We start from the raw sequence: 13,861 nt of genomic DNA, 5'->3' as shown, positions 1-13,861 counted from the left end.
GTATATGCTTATAATTAATCTCCTTTTGGGGGTTCTCTAGGTCTTTTGAATTAGTTTATTAAGTGCTCACATATGATACATGTTAAACCCAATGCTAAAACTTTATTTAACTGTACTTGCTTATTCCCAAATAATTCAGATGTAATATCAGCAGCTAGCTACTCTTCTACCTACCACCAGTCACTTGGACAGAATGTTTGGGGAGCTTGAGGAGCATCCAGGAGCACCATCGATTTCATGTTACATCTATAGGCCATTCAGCTGCTCCATGTTCTGTTTTGTACTAGAAGTGGCATTGAAGAATATGTTATAGATAAATAGTTTTCCTGTCATGTGAGATGATCTCAAAGGTTAGCTGTGCAAGAAAGCCTTCCATATTTTGGTTAATAACAATTCTGTTAGAGTTTGTCTTCGTATTAGGTATTGATCACATGCAGGAATTTCAGTTAGAACTCCAGTTCATGTAGTAGCTTGTATCCTTTCTGTAACTACAGCAGAGTTTTGAAAGTTGGCTTTCCAAAGACAAACATTGACGTTAACTGAAGAACTCTTGACTATCATGTGCTTTCTAAGAGTTGGAATATAAGGATTTATACAAATATAAATTTAGAAAGCTACGTAGCCAGTTTAAGAAAACTAAAACTAGTAAAGAGGACATGTTTTAAAATAGTATTTTTAAGTGCATACTTATATATTTGTACATTTACATTTGCCAGTATATCCATAAAAGTAAAAATAGAAAATATAATACATTTTTAAACCTTTTAATAGTTAAAATTGTTTAATAAATAGAAATCTTTTCCCAACTAAAGGGTCATTTGAATTTTCTTTCCTACTTGTTTCTTTTAAATTTAGATATAGTATTATCTTTTTAAAATCATCTTTTTAAATAAATATTTTCACAGCCATACTTACAAATTTATTTTTAAAAGTAGAAATAAAGGTAATTAAAATGATTCCAAAAATTACTTAGTGTCATGTTTTGAACAAACATAAATCATGTCTCTGAGCCATTTTGACTTTTAAAAAAATATCCTTTTTGGGCAAACATTATGCTGATGTGAATTTAAAAACAAAGTCAGCAATTCCCAAACTATAAAAATAGAGAAGTGGAGAGAGAAAGAAGGAAAAAGCTTCTTAATTTTAGCAGAACTAGTCTTATTTTCTTTTTCACTCTTTTTATCTGACAATGACATTGAATGTAGAAGTTTTAAATAAATCAGTGCATATAAGACGTCAGTTAATAAATTTTATTTGGTATGAAATACAGTAGCTAGCAAGGTATAATTTTGCAGCAAAATTAAATTTGTATTTGGAGAATATGGAATTCCTCGTTTAGTATCAATAAATGAAACTTAGAGAACCTATTTTTATTCTTTAAACAACTGCTTATTCTTGTCACATGGAATACATCTTTTGTATCTCTCTGTGCCTCTGGCTTGTCTTCTGTAAAATGGGCTCAAGAATTTAAATGACTGCCTTCCTCCCTTTGGAGAACATTGAGAACAGATACCTCCAAGTCTTTGAAGACAATTGCTACCTTGTCTATTTTTTGATTCTAACTTTCCCTGTAAGTATGTGCTGTGTATTGTATCCAGTGGCGCGATGTGATGTTGTGAACTTTTTAAGTGAGAACAGAAGTTGTTTGCATGCTTTCATGTTAAACTATAGTTCCATTACTAATGTTTCACATTTTCTGGACTTGATTGTGTCCTTTCTCTTGTGCATTGGGAACTGTTTCTCTGAACACCTACATATTTTATACTGTTCCTGGTTGGGAGATGGGCGGTGAAGACATGAATGGTATTTGGTAGTCTCTCAGAAATCTGCAGAGAAGTTGTGATAGAGCTTGATTACAGATATGTCCCAGGTCTTCATTGTACAGAGGAGTACTGACTGCATCAGCTTAGGAGTAGACCAGAAGAGCCCTATGTTTCTTCATTTTTAGGTTTTCTTTTATAGGTTTATGCTGACTCATGAATTGGATAGTTAGAACTTTTTGTTAATGTCTAGAAATTGCAGTGAAGGCTCCCAGTCTAGGATTTGAGCGACTTGGATTCTTGTTTGAGTATTGTCCCTACATTATATACTTTATGTGTTTTGTTTTCCATCAGTGAGGATGCTTTTGGTGTGAGGATACTAGGGAGTAAAGAGGGGTGTTATTGCATGGGATGTCTAAATCCCATACAGTTCTGAAATGGCCATTTAAAATACATATGAAAATACTTATGATTAATTATTTATGTGGAAACTGTTAACTTGTGATTTTCTTTATATTTGCATGTGGGTGTTAATTTTCACTGCCTAGGAATTTTTTTGCGTAGTTTCCAACATCATTAGTCAATGCTGTGGTTCAAAAGTCCTGTACCATTTAAAGAAGTTCCAAGTACTATCTTCATACTTTTTTTGTGTGATAAAAGGATGGTAATTTTTATATCTGGTTAGTACTTGTGAAGTCTGGTAATTTTCAGTACCGTGGTAGAGGTTTTACTCAAATTTCTTAAATTGTTTTATGTTTTTATGACATCTGTTGTCATTTTTTTTTTTTTTCCAGAGAATACGGTCAACAGTGGATGAAAAAGAACAAAAACAACTTCTTATGGATTTGGATGTAGTAATGCGGAGTAGTGATTGCCCATACATTGTTCAGTTTTATGGTGCACTCTTCAGAGAGGTAGGAATAAACTGTTTGGATTTTAGCTGATAAATACCTGGTTATAGAAAGAAAGAGGATGGCAGCATTAACTAATCTAAATGCCATATGTTAGTAATAAGTTAATTATCTCTATTTTCATATATAGCCTTGTTAAACTATATATTTACTTCTATCACTCATTGTTCCTTTTTTTTAATATTTTTTTTTTTTTTAGTTGGATACAATATCTTTATTTATTTATTTTTATGTGGTGCTGAGGATTGAACCCAGGGCCTCACACATGCTAGGTGAGCGCTCTACCACGGAACCACAACCCCAGCCCCTCATTGTTCCTTTGATTAAGGAGTGACTCATATATACATACATATAAATATATAAGTATATTTATATATACTTGTGACTGTCATTCTTAAGTCCTGTAATTTCTTTCTTCATTTACAAATATTTTCTGTTGGTTAAGAACTTGACAAAATCGCAATATCAGTACTTTTACTCACTTTTGCTCTTAATTCTATCTACACTTAATGTGTTAACCCCGCGCCCCATCCTCAGTTATACCCATTGGACATAGATAATTAACTATTACAATATAAATTCTTTTTTTCTAGTTCTGTTATCCTGAGTTTTGGGTAGAAACTAATACTCTGATTTCTTGATCTCATGATTATGTTTCTTCTTTTGCCATCTAGTTACTCTCTCTCCCAACACTGCCTCTAGTTGTCAGCCTACACACTCTAAGTCATACACTGTCTAACCATGAAATGAGTTAGGGCTAGGAGTAAAGACGGAACTGTACGTGAATGAAGTTATCTTACACCATTCTGGACTGTCATAAGTTGGAATATTTAATTAGTTGAATAAAACTTGAATTAAGTATTTCATGTAATGTTAATACCATTCTCATCTTGAAAATGTTAAAATTAGCTGATGGGGTTGTTATGAATTGGAATTGGGAAAAACTTCCTACTCTTTCTGATACTAGGTTTGAAATTGAAGGGTTCTCTGCCATTGAGCTACATCTCCAGGCCTTTTTATTTTTATTTTGAGACAAGGTTTTGTTAATTTCCTAGGCTGGCCTTGGAGCTTGCGATCCTCTTGCCTCAGCCTTTTAAGTAGCTGGAATTATAGGCACATGCTCTTCTCTTCTTTTGATGAACTGATTATAAAGATTGTGACTTCAGTGTTTCTCTCACTTTTTTGCCTAAAAATTTCTTCTTTTCTTTTAAAATAGTGCTGAATGTAGCATTGAATAGAAATATGTGAGATCTTGTGATATAAAAGACCTTTTAAGTTAGTTGTTTCTTAATCTAATTTTGAAATTTTTATGTATTTTTTGTGATCTTAATAGATAACTGTAATAATTATGATTCATGATAGAGCCCATTTCTTTGTTGTTAGTTCTTAATTCTATAATCATGTACTTTCTTCCTATTCCTTGAACTTTTTAATGACTTAAATATTCTTTTTTATGACCAGAAGCATTGAATTTGTTAAGTTTCTTTATCATTTCATTTCAGTGTTACACTGTATAGTATGTATGTCCATGACTATATCCTGACCTAAATATTACATAATGTCATAATGTTCATAAGATCATTAATCTGAAACTTTCTTCATGTTGTACAAGAATCTATTTCCTCCTCCTTTTATCCCCAAACTATATACTTACTCTTTACCAACACTAAATCCTCTGATCACTTGACTTAGGCAGAATATATTCTTTCATTCTTAGTCAGAATAGTTATTTAGGGACAGAATGAGATATTTTTCTTCTAATTAGATTTCACAGTTAGCTTTTTTAAGGCTCTTCATTATTACTGTGGACTCTCATCAGTTCTACCTTCGTTCCCAAATCAACCCCATAGTGCTGGAATTTAGTAGTTCATTTCCCTTCGCATTCACCTTGGCAGCATTTAAATATGTAGCCACAGGCCAAGATTGTGTGGGAGTCTGATTTTATGAAAGGAAGACCGAGTAAATGATTTCCATGATTGACAAGTTAATGGAAACAAAGCAAAGAAAGCTTGGAGTAGTGTCTGAACTGTATTTTTTTGTTTTCTTGTCATGGATAGTCGAGTAAAATTTGGTTTTATATCGTAGGTTAAAGGAGTTGAAAGATGCAGCTGTAAGCAGGAGCATGTGTTGAATGTTTATTGTTTTTACCATGTTGTCTTCCCAATAGTTCAGGAGATTTGGTGGCATTATTTCCTCTTTCTAGAGAGGAAAACAAAATTTGGAGTATTAATTTGAACAAAAGTGGTAAAGACAGGACTCCAGAGACAGAATGTTCACTGTTTTCTTTATCTCAATTGGTGCACGGTTGAAAAGCTTTTAGCTTCATGTAAAAAATAATGTACTTTTAAATGTTAGAGTGAAATAGGATGAAAGCTTAGACGCTACACAGTTGAGCTGTAGCAAGTCACAGAATACTTAAGTAGATGAAGTATTAACTTTCCCTTCACATCTTATAATCAAATAAGTAATATGTACTTCTCAATAATCAAAGACGAAGTTTTAGAAAAGTAGAAAGTTTATATTTTAAGAGAGATTAGTCACAGTGTGTTTCCTGAAGTTTCAGAGGCTAAAAAAACCAGTGTTTGGAGAAACATTTGAGGTGGATACCTTAGAAGTGTATATTTTTAGTGACATTACGTTCATTTCCAATGATAAAGGTGAAATTCTGTGTTTAACAATGGAAATGAATGTATGCCTATTGGAACTTTTTAACCTTACCTTATATACCATTGGAAAAGAGACCCTCCAGTGATTTAATTTCACATAATTTGTACCACTACCAGGAACTTATGAGATGCTCTTTTTCTTGGTCTTGCTGCTGCTGTGTGGATATTAATCTTGCTATAGGGTAATAGTGAGCCTCTGAAAGCTCCATAATTTTATTCAATAATACCTAATATTGAAGTTGGCAATTTATGTTTTTCCATTGTTTTTACTCATATCCATATATTTCCTTCAATTTGCCTTTATGCATTTCAAAGTTTGCATAACTGGAATCATCCTATATGTGTCCTCCACAGTATATTTTATTCAACATAGTTTCAAGATTTGTTCGTATAAATATAGGTGGATTTGTTCAATTTATTTTAATCATCTTGTACATTCTAAATGACTAAATAGACCATATTTGATTTTTAAAGAGTCCCAATGCAGTTTATCTCTAATTTTTTTTTGCAACTGTAAGCAGCGCAGAAAATGAATAGTGTTTTGCATGTCTATTTGACAACCTAGGTTACAGATTCTTTAGAATATTTTTCCAGGACATCTAATTGCTGGATCAAATAAGAATATCTTCAACTTGAATGATCATTTTTACATTTTTCTCTGGACTGGTTGAACTGACTGATATTTCTACCAGTAATGAATAAGAATTTCTGTAGCAGGAATTATATCCATTTGGCAGCAATGGAAATAGTAGATTGCTTAATGATATATATAGCAATAGATTAGTAGTTGCTTAATTTGTAGTTTTCATTGTTAAGATGCCTCATGGTCCATTTGGCACCCAGAGTTCATGTCATGGCCACTAGAAAGAAGGAAAAAAGAATGGAAAGGGTTTTCCTGAAATCATCAACTGACTTTTGAGTTGATATTTTATTGGCTGTCTTTCTCTATATGAAAGACTGGGAAATTTTGTTCTTAATTGTAAAAGGTAATGCTTATTGGATAGGTCATAAACATTTACTGTCACAGATCCCGTTTTTTCCTGGTCTATATTAATTTTAAATGTTTCTCTTAATAAGGGGTTTGGAATGGTATCTCACTTTTAAAATTGCATTTGGTTAATTACTGGTGAGATACAGAATATTTCCACGTATTTACATTTTTTTTCCTTGTGAATTATCTATTTATATCCCTTTGCCATTATCCTAATTAAGATTTGTCATTTTGAATAGTTTAGCATACTTCTTTATTATTCAGGGTACTGATCTTTTGTTTCTTTATACAAATTCATGTTTTAATCTTATTTTTAACTTTTTGGTATGATATTCTTTATCATATAGAAATATATGTTATAATGGAGACATTTAAATTTATAGGTCTCTTGGTGTGTATTTTTCACGTCTGATTTTGGCAAGAAATTTTTACCTACACTGAAGAGATTAAAAATCTCTTACAAAAATGTTTTAAACTTACTTTTCAGAAAATCCACTTAGAAGTTTTTATATTTGTGTTTATGAATGATTTGAGCTGATGATTTAATTTTAACTTTTTTTTATATGAAAGACCAATGGTCTCAGCAGCATTCATTAAATGATCCATCCTTTTAAAAAAATTTTTTTATTTGTTCTTTTTAGTTATATATGATAGTAGGATGTATTTTGACATATCAAACATACATGGAGTATAACTAACCATTTTTATGATTGTCCATGATATGGAGTTATACTGATCATTCATTCATATGTGAACATAGAAAAGTTATGTTCAGTTCATTCTACTGTCTTTCTTATTCCCATCTCCGCTCCCTTCCCTTCATTCCCTTCGTCTAATCCAGTGAACTTCTGTCCACCCCCCACACCCTTATTGTGTGTTAGTATCTGCATATCAGAAAGAACATTTGGCCCTTGGATTTTTGGGATTGACTTATTTTACTTAGCATGATAGTTTTCAGTTCCATCCATCTACCAGCATACTTTAATTCTCCTTTATGGCTGAGTAATAATAATCCATCCTTTTGTGATTGTTTTATTTTTTTTGGTCACAGCTGTCACATATCAAATTTCAGTTTGTGCATAGACTTTTAAATCTGTTCTATTGCCATATGTGTCTTTTAATAGTTATAAGTTTATAAAAAAGTCTTTGTTTAGTAGGTCAGTCCCTCTTCTTTGAATCTCTCTCGGCTGCTTTTAACCCTACTTTTCCTATATAAGTTTTAGTATAAACTTGAAAATTTCTATTAGAATTCAGTTGAATTTGTATGTTAATCTAAGGGAAATTTGACATCTTTATGATCTGAGTCTTATGTGGGTAAACATTCTGCCTCTCCATTTGGTCAGGTTCTTGTCATATCCTTTAATAACATTGTAGTTGTTTTCATTATAGTTTTTGTCTATTTTGTTAGGTGGAGTCCTGATTTTTATTTCTTTTGTAAATGGCATCTTTTTAAATATTTTATATTTTAATTGATTATAGTTGATATATAAATATGCTATTGAGTGTATCTAGATGTCATCTTCAGAAACCTGTGTTATCTCAGGAGTGTACTTTTTTTTTTTTTTCCATTAAATCCACATATAGTAGTTTCTTCCTTTGTGTTTTAGAGAAGTGACTTCTAAAATTTTTTTGTTTTAGGGTTTTTTGTATTTTTAAGTTTCCTTTTATTTTATATTTATTTCATTTGATTTATATATTTCTTATTTATTTTCTATATTTTAACATGAAAGTGGTATTGCTTTCACTGTTTTTTCAGGCAACTCAGACCTCAGGCCATTTCTCCTTTTTTCAGTTTCTTAAAATGTCTTGTTTTGGCCAAAGGGAACCGCTGAAAGAGAAGTTTTTAGAAACTACAAGGACTTTATCCTCTGAAGCTAATTGCTTCTTTCCAAATTGCTTTTTTCTCATCCTCAGTTCTGTTTACTTCTTCCCTTTATTCCTCTGCTCCCATATATTTCTTTTTTGTTTGCCTTTTTTTCCAATCTTTTCTCCCTTCAGTTTTAAAACTGTAGTTTTTAGTACCTGCCAGGTCCTTTATTGTATGCTTTATACATATTAACTCAATTGACATTTTCCCTAGTTCTTTGAGGATGGTAGAGTAGATGAGGAAGCAAGGAGGCCTGGGCTTATGTAAATAGACACAGTTGGAGAACCTAGATGAGTCAAGTCTTTCACTCTTTTTTTTAAATGCAAATATATTTAAAAAATTAAAACACCTAAGAAATGCAATCTACATATGGAAAAGTAAAATATTTATGTACAAAACAAGCAGTAGCAACATTGTCCATAAGCAGCAGTTAGTGTTTATTTTTCCTATATGTTGGTTTAATACCATAGTGGTAGTTTATTCTTTTTTAGGGAAATTATATAAGGTATACATAGAATATTGTGAGTAAGTTATACAGAAGACTATATAATTGGAAAATTAATTCCAAGTCACAGTGTTTACTCTAAAGACACATTTAATATTAAACTAATATTTTAAATTAATGGACCTCAAAATGAGCCTATAATTTATTAAGCCCAAGATATATAGTTAACTTGCGTAAAATTACATATGACAGTTAAAAAACAATTTAGACAATTGGGATTTCCACAGGAAATGATTTGTGTTTCATTTTATTTTTATGAAGAACAGGTCTGCTTTCAAGAACATTACAACTGTGTTATTAAGAAATGTTATTGTTTACTTCAAAAATCAAAATGGTGAAACGTATTCACCAGTATATTCTTTTACTTGTTGGTTTTAGCCCACAATCAGCATTTCAGAAGGTGATTTAAATCTAATAACTACATTTCCAAACAACTTTGGCTTTTATCCTCTTCTAGAAAATACATATTACATGTATAGTTAATAATTTAAATTTCTATTATAAACAGGAACCTAGTAATAATGTTTATCTAAAGATGTAAGAAATAAAGTACTTGGATTGTCTAGTACTTTATTAGAAATGTATCTGCTGACTTAGCAAAACCAACTTGTATACATTAGCAAAATACTAACATTTCTGGTTTGGGAGAAATAAAATACTATGAGTAGTTTCCCCTTCATCTCTAATTGTAAAAATTCCTTTTGTCTATTTATTTGGAACGTCTCTATTCATGCAATTTAATGAGCCCTTAGAAGAATTTATACATTTTATACAGAACTCACATCTACATCAGTAAACTGCCAGTCCTTTTATATTTTCAGTGCCTTACCAAAATATGGATAACAAAGTTCTTCATTCTGTGAGGCAGGAAGATGTTTCCTAAGAACTTCTTTCTTTAATTCTATTAGAAGGTCACCACATTAGTCAAGATTTTTTGGAAATGGCAGCCCATATCCAATAATAACTCTTCTCATGCCAGATTTCATAATATCATTTATTTGCATAGGTATGTTTCCCTTATCCTTTGTTGGCACATTAATTGAACACAGTGCCAAACATACAGGTCACACTTGATTGTAGATCCTCTGGGACCAAGTCTAGAGTCTTTTCCATAGCACTGGGCTGCCTGCCTTCAGTTTCAGACACTGATCAAACTGCTATTACCCCAACTACATGTAGAAAAGAGGCATATTCTCGTGAAACCTAGGTCTGCCAATGCTCTGTGCCTCTCCAGGCCTTTCACTCTTAATATAATCTTTCCACTATTAAAGTTTTCCCTAAGTGTTTTTCTATAGTTCTCTCTAATAAAATATTGTAGTGGGGCTGGGGCTGTAGCTCAGTGGCAGAGCACTTGCCTTGATGTGTGAAGCACTGGAGTTCAATCCTCAGCACCACATAAAAATAAACAACTAAAATAAAGGCTGTCCATACACAACTACAAAAAAATTTAAAACAAAAGTATAGCAAATTTATTGAGATGATGTATTTAAGTCTAGAGACTTAGACTTAGGAAAATACATAAAAGTTCACTATATGAAAGAAGCTTTACAAAAACCTATTCTGTATAGCTGTTTAGCTCCATCAATGTTCTAGCACATGGTCCTCTTTTAAGAGTACTGTTTTCATCTCAGTATCCATCACAATGTATGATCTTCCTACGTGTAATTTAAATAAGCTTGCATTGTAAATGTTGATGGTAAAAAGAAAAGACCTCAGAAAACTGAATTTTGTTCATGGGTCTATCACTAATTAGTCAAGCTGTTTACCTTAAAGAACAGTGCACAATTTAAAATTAAATTTATTGATTTCTTACATCATCAATCTAGGCGTAAGGGTAAGAGATTAATGGGTAGAAAATCTTTGAGGATACAGCTGGATCCCTAAATTGGTAACAAAATAAAAATGGCTTACAATAATTTTGTTCACCATTCTGGTGGTATTTTTATTTTCATAAGGTATCCATAGCCCTTGTTCATATGCATGCAAAGTTTATGGAATAATTATGTTTCCTGTTTTTTTTAAACTTACAGACTATATAAATTTATTACCAAGAAAGTGTACAGTTAGAGATACACCTATGTGTATACATATAACTTTTCCAAGTACTCTGCACTTTCAGCAGGAAAATATCAACATTTGATTTAATCAAGTATCCTATAATTTGCCTTTTCATAGAAGCAAAGATAGTTGAATAGCAATGAGCATTTCTAAGACCCATGTCTTACTGTTTAATAGTACTCACCAATGAGAGGACCTAGGGCTTCTCAAAGAAATTATTTGATCCATGACAGGACAGAATGGGCGTACATGGAGAAACAAACCATTTTTATGCCCAAAACTTAGAAATATATTCTTTTAAATGTCAGAGCATTTCATAAGGATAATATTGCCGCTGTGAACTTGTAAGTCTGGCATAATTTGGGTGCCAAAATAATTGTGGAAAAAATTAAAAAATTATAAGCCGTTGGAAAAATGGGAATCAATTAGGCTACACTAATATGAGAGAGAGAGAAAGAGAGAGAGAGAGAGAGATCCTCTTTCTAACAATAGAATGTGAAATACCAACTAATATACATAGAGAGTGGTAGAGTTGGGGCATTATAATTTTGGAACATCACATCAATATTGGTTCAGGCAAAAATCATCAATGAGTATTAACTTTGACAAGAATCAGGTATTTGAATGTTAAAGTGTTTCCCAGAGATTGCTTATTGGTTGCAAAAATAAAAATAGTACCTACACAGTGGAGAAATAAGACAATACCTAGACTAGAAGACCACAATTAGCATCACTAATGAAGGGTAGATTGGGGAGCATGCCAAGAAGCACATAATATTGTTTTCTGTTTTATATTCTTCATTTTTTCATGCCTACCTCTCATGAACTGTATAGTTGTCAAGAAACTTAATTTTAGATAACCCCTTTGTTTTACACTTCTAGTTTTTTTTTCTTTTATTTCTTTTTGTAATTTTTGGAGTATTTAAGTTTCATTCCCAGTCATGGGATAGTTCTGTGAAATGACATCAACACATTTACAGTAGTTTCCCCCTATCCGCAGAAAATAGATTCCAAAACACCAAGCACATGCCTGAAACCTCAGATATTATCAAACCCTGTATATACTGTGTTTCATGTACTATTTTTTCCTATATGTGTAAACCTGTGATAAAATTTAATTTATAAATTTGACACAGAGATTAGCAATAATAGCTAATATTAATAGAACAATTATAACACCTTAAGGATTACTGGAACATCAGAACTATAGTATTTTGACAGTTGATCTGATGAGTGAAATGGCTACCAAGTGACTGACTAACCAGGCAGGTAGTATATACAGTGTGGATATGCTGGATAAAAGGATGACGCACCTCCTGGTGGGGTGGAGCAGGACAACATGAGATTTCATCATGAGACTCAGAACAGTGCACAATTTAAAACTTATGAATTGTTTGTTTCTGAAAATTTCCATTGAATATTGCTGAATCATGGTTGACCACAAGTATCTAAAACCATGGAAAGTTAAATCTTGGCTAAATGGGAATTACTACTCTATTTTTTCTTGTTTTATTATAGAATTGCTTTTAAATTTGTTCAAAACACTTTGTAATGCTGCCAGCAGCATTTGAATGATTCATTTTAATTATAGCCAGCTTTCATTCATTTAAGAAGTATCTACTGAGTTCCTATCTTGGTGGAGGTTATATCTAGTGGGAAAGGTCTATAACAAACATAATAATTTTACTCCAGATGATAAGAGTTGCACAGAATTGATACCAGGGTAAAGGAACTCTGAGTGGAATAATTTGTGTATTATATATCAGAGTAGGTCTCACTAAGAAGGTGGCATTTGAGTAGGGTTGCTTTACATATTTGTTTTCTGATTTGCTTTCTTTTTTTTTTTTTTTTTTGTTTTGGGCTAATGTGAGAAGTTTATTAATCCCTCAAGATTGCTATTTATGATCTCTTTGCTAGTGAGAAAATTTTCCCACACATTTTGTAATTTTGTTTTTATTTTTTTTAGTCATACATGACAGCAGAATGTATTTTGACATACAATACATACATGGAATGTATGCAATTTTAATTATGCCAAAATTTGAAATTTTTATAAAAGGACAAAACTTTTCTACGTAAAATTGACCCTGTCCATATAGTTAAGAATGTGTAAAATTGATTTTAACCACATAGTTTGTATTTAAACCTGAGTAGAATTTTTGGCTCAGGGTTTTAATATGGAACCAAAAGTTATCATTAGGTTGAGAATTGATATAGTAAAGAAAAATAAGATTGCTTCTTTTCTAATTTTGGATCTGTTTTTAGTAAAGGCAAGGTAGTTCTTAATGTTAAAACTTATAAGAATAACATCTATTATTTTACAGGGTGACTGTTGGATCTGTATGGAACTCATGTCTACCTCGTTTGATAAGTTTTACAAATATGTATATAGTGTATTAGATGATGTTATTCCAGAAGAAATTTTAGGCAAAATCACTTTAGCAGTAAGTACCTGGGTTTTAAATTATTTGTTGTATATATGATTATATAAAGAAGTTGCTGGTGTTTTCAGTGCACATATTTGAATGTCCTTTACAGAATGTTATTACCTTCCAGGAAAATCATTTTTAGTAGATTTAGAGACAGAGTTACTTCTGTGGGAGAAACAATACAACAGACCATAAGAACACTTCAAACCATAGTCTTGGAAAATACTGACAGTGCTGTTTTTATTCACATCTCAGAGAACCACAACAGGTTGTGGTGTAAATAATGAGAAAAGGCTATTTTCTGTACATTTTCCCCTGTTGTTTTAATTATTTTCACATTTTATATTATCACACATTGTTCCTAAATTAATTAAATTGTGGAAGTCTCATGAATGGGCTCTCCTACCCACTCCTACTGGGGATCAAACCAAGAGGCACCATACCACTGAGCTACATCCCCAGTCCTTTTTTATATTATTTTGAGACAGGGTGTCGTCTCATTGCCCAGGCTGGCTGTAAACTTGGTATTGTCCTGCCTCAGCCTCTGGAGTTGCTAGAATTACAAGTGTGCACCACATTCCTAGCACAGAAGTCTCTTAATTAAAGGTCTTGGTCAAAGTATGTTTCTTGTAAGCTGGGAACAGTGATGCATGCCTGTAATCCCTATGACACAA

General features: G+C 32.0%; 1 protein-coding gene across 2 annotated transcripts in view; it reads left to right on the top strand.

Annotated features, from left to right (window-relative positions):
- Map2k4 (mitogen-activated protein kinase kinase 4) overlaps positions 1–13,861 on the top strand; it is a 132,222-nt gene that overhangs the window by 80,501 nt on the left and 37,860 nt on the right. For both annotated transcript variants that reach the window (XM_027954057.2, XM_071603013.1), the window contains 2 exons: positions 2,555–2,674; positions 13,083–13,202. In XM_027954057.2, the coding sequence (XP_027809858.1) occupies positions 2,555–2,674; positions 13,083–13,202 (240 nt within the window). The remainder of the gene's footprint in view (positions 1–2,554; positions 2,675–13,082; positions 13,203–13,861) is intronic.

The sequence above is a fragment of the Marmota flaviventris genome, chromosome 17 (genome assembly GCF_047511675.1).
Source record: "Marmota flaviventris isolate mMarFla1 chromosome 17, mMarFla1.hap1, whole genome shotgun sequence".
Classification (NCBI taxonomy): domain Eukaryota; kingdom Metazoa; phylum Chordata; class Mammalia; order Rodentia; family Sciuridae; genus Marmota; species Marmota flaviventris.
This window is presented reverse-complemented; position numbering and strand designations above follow the sequence as displayed.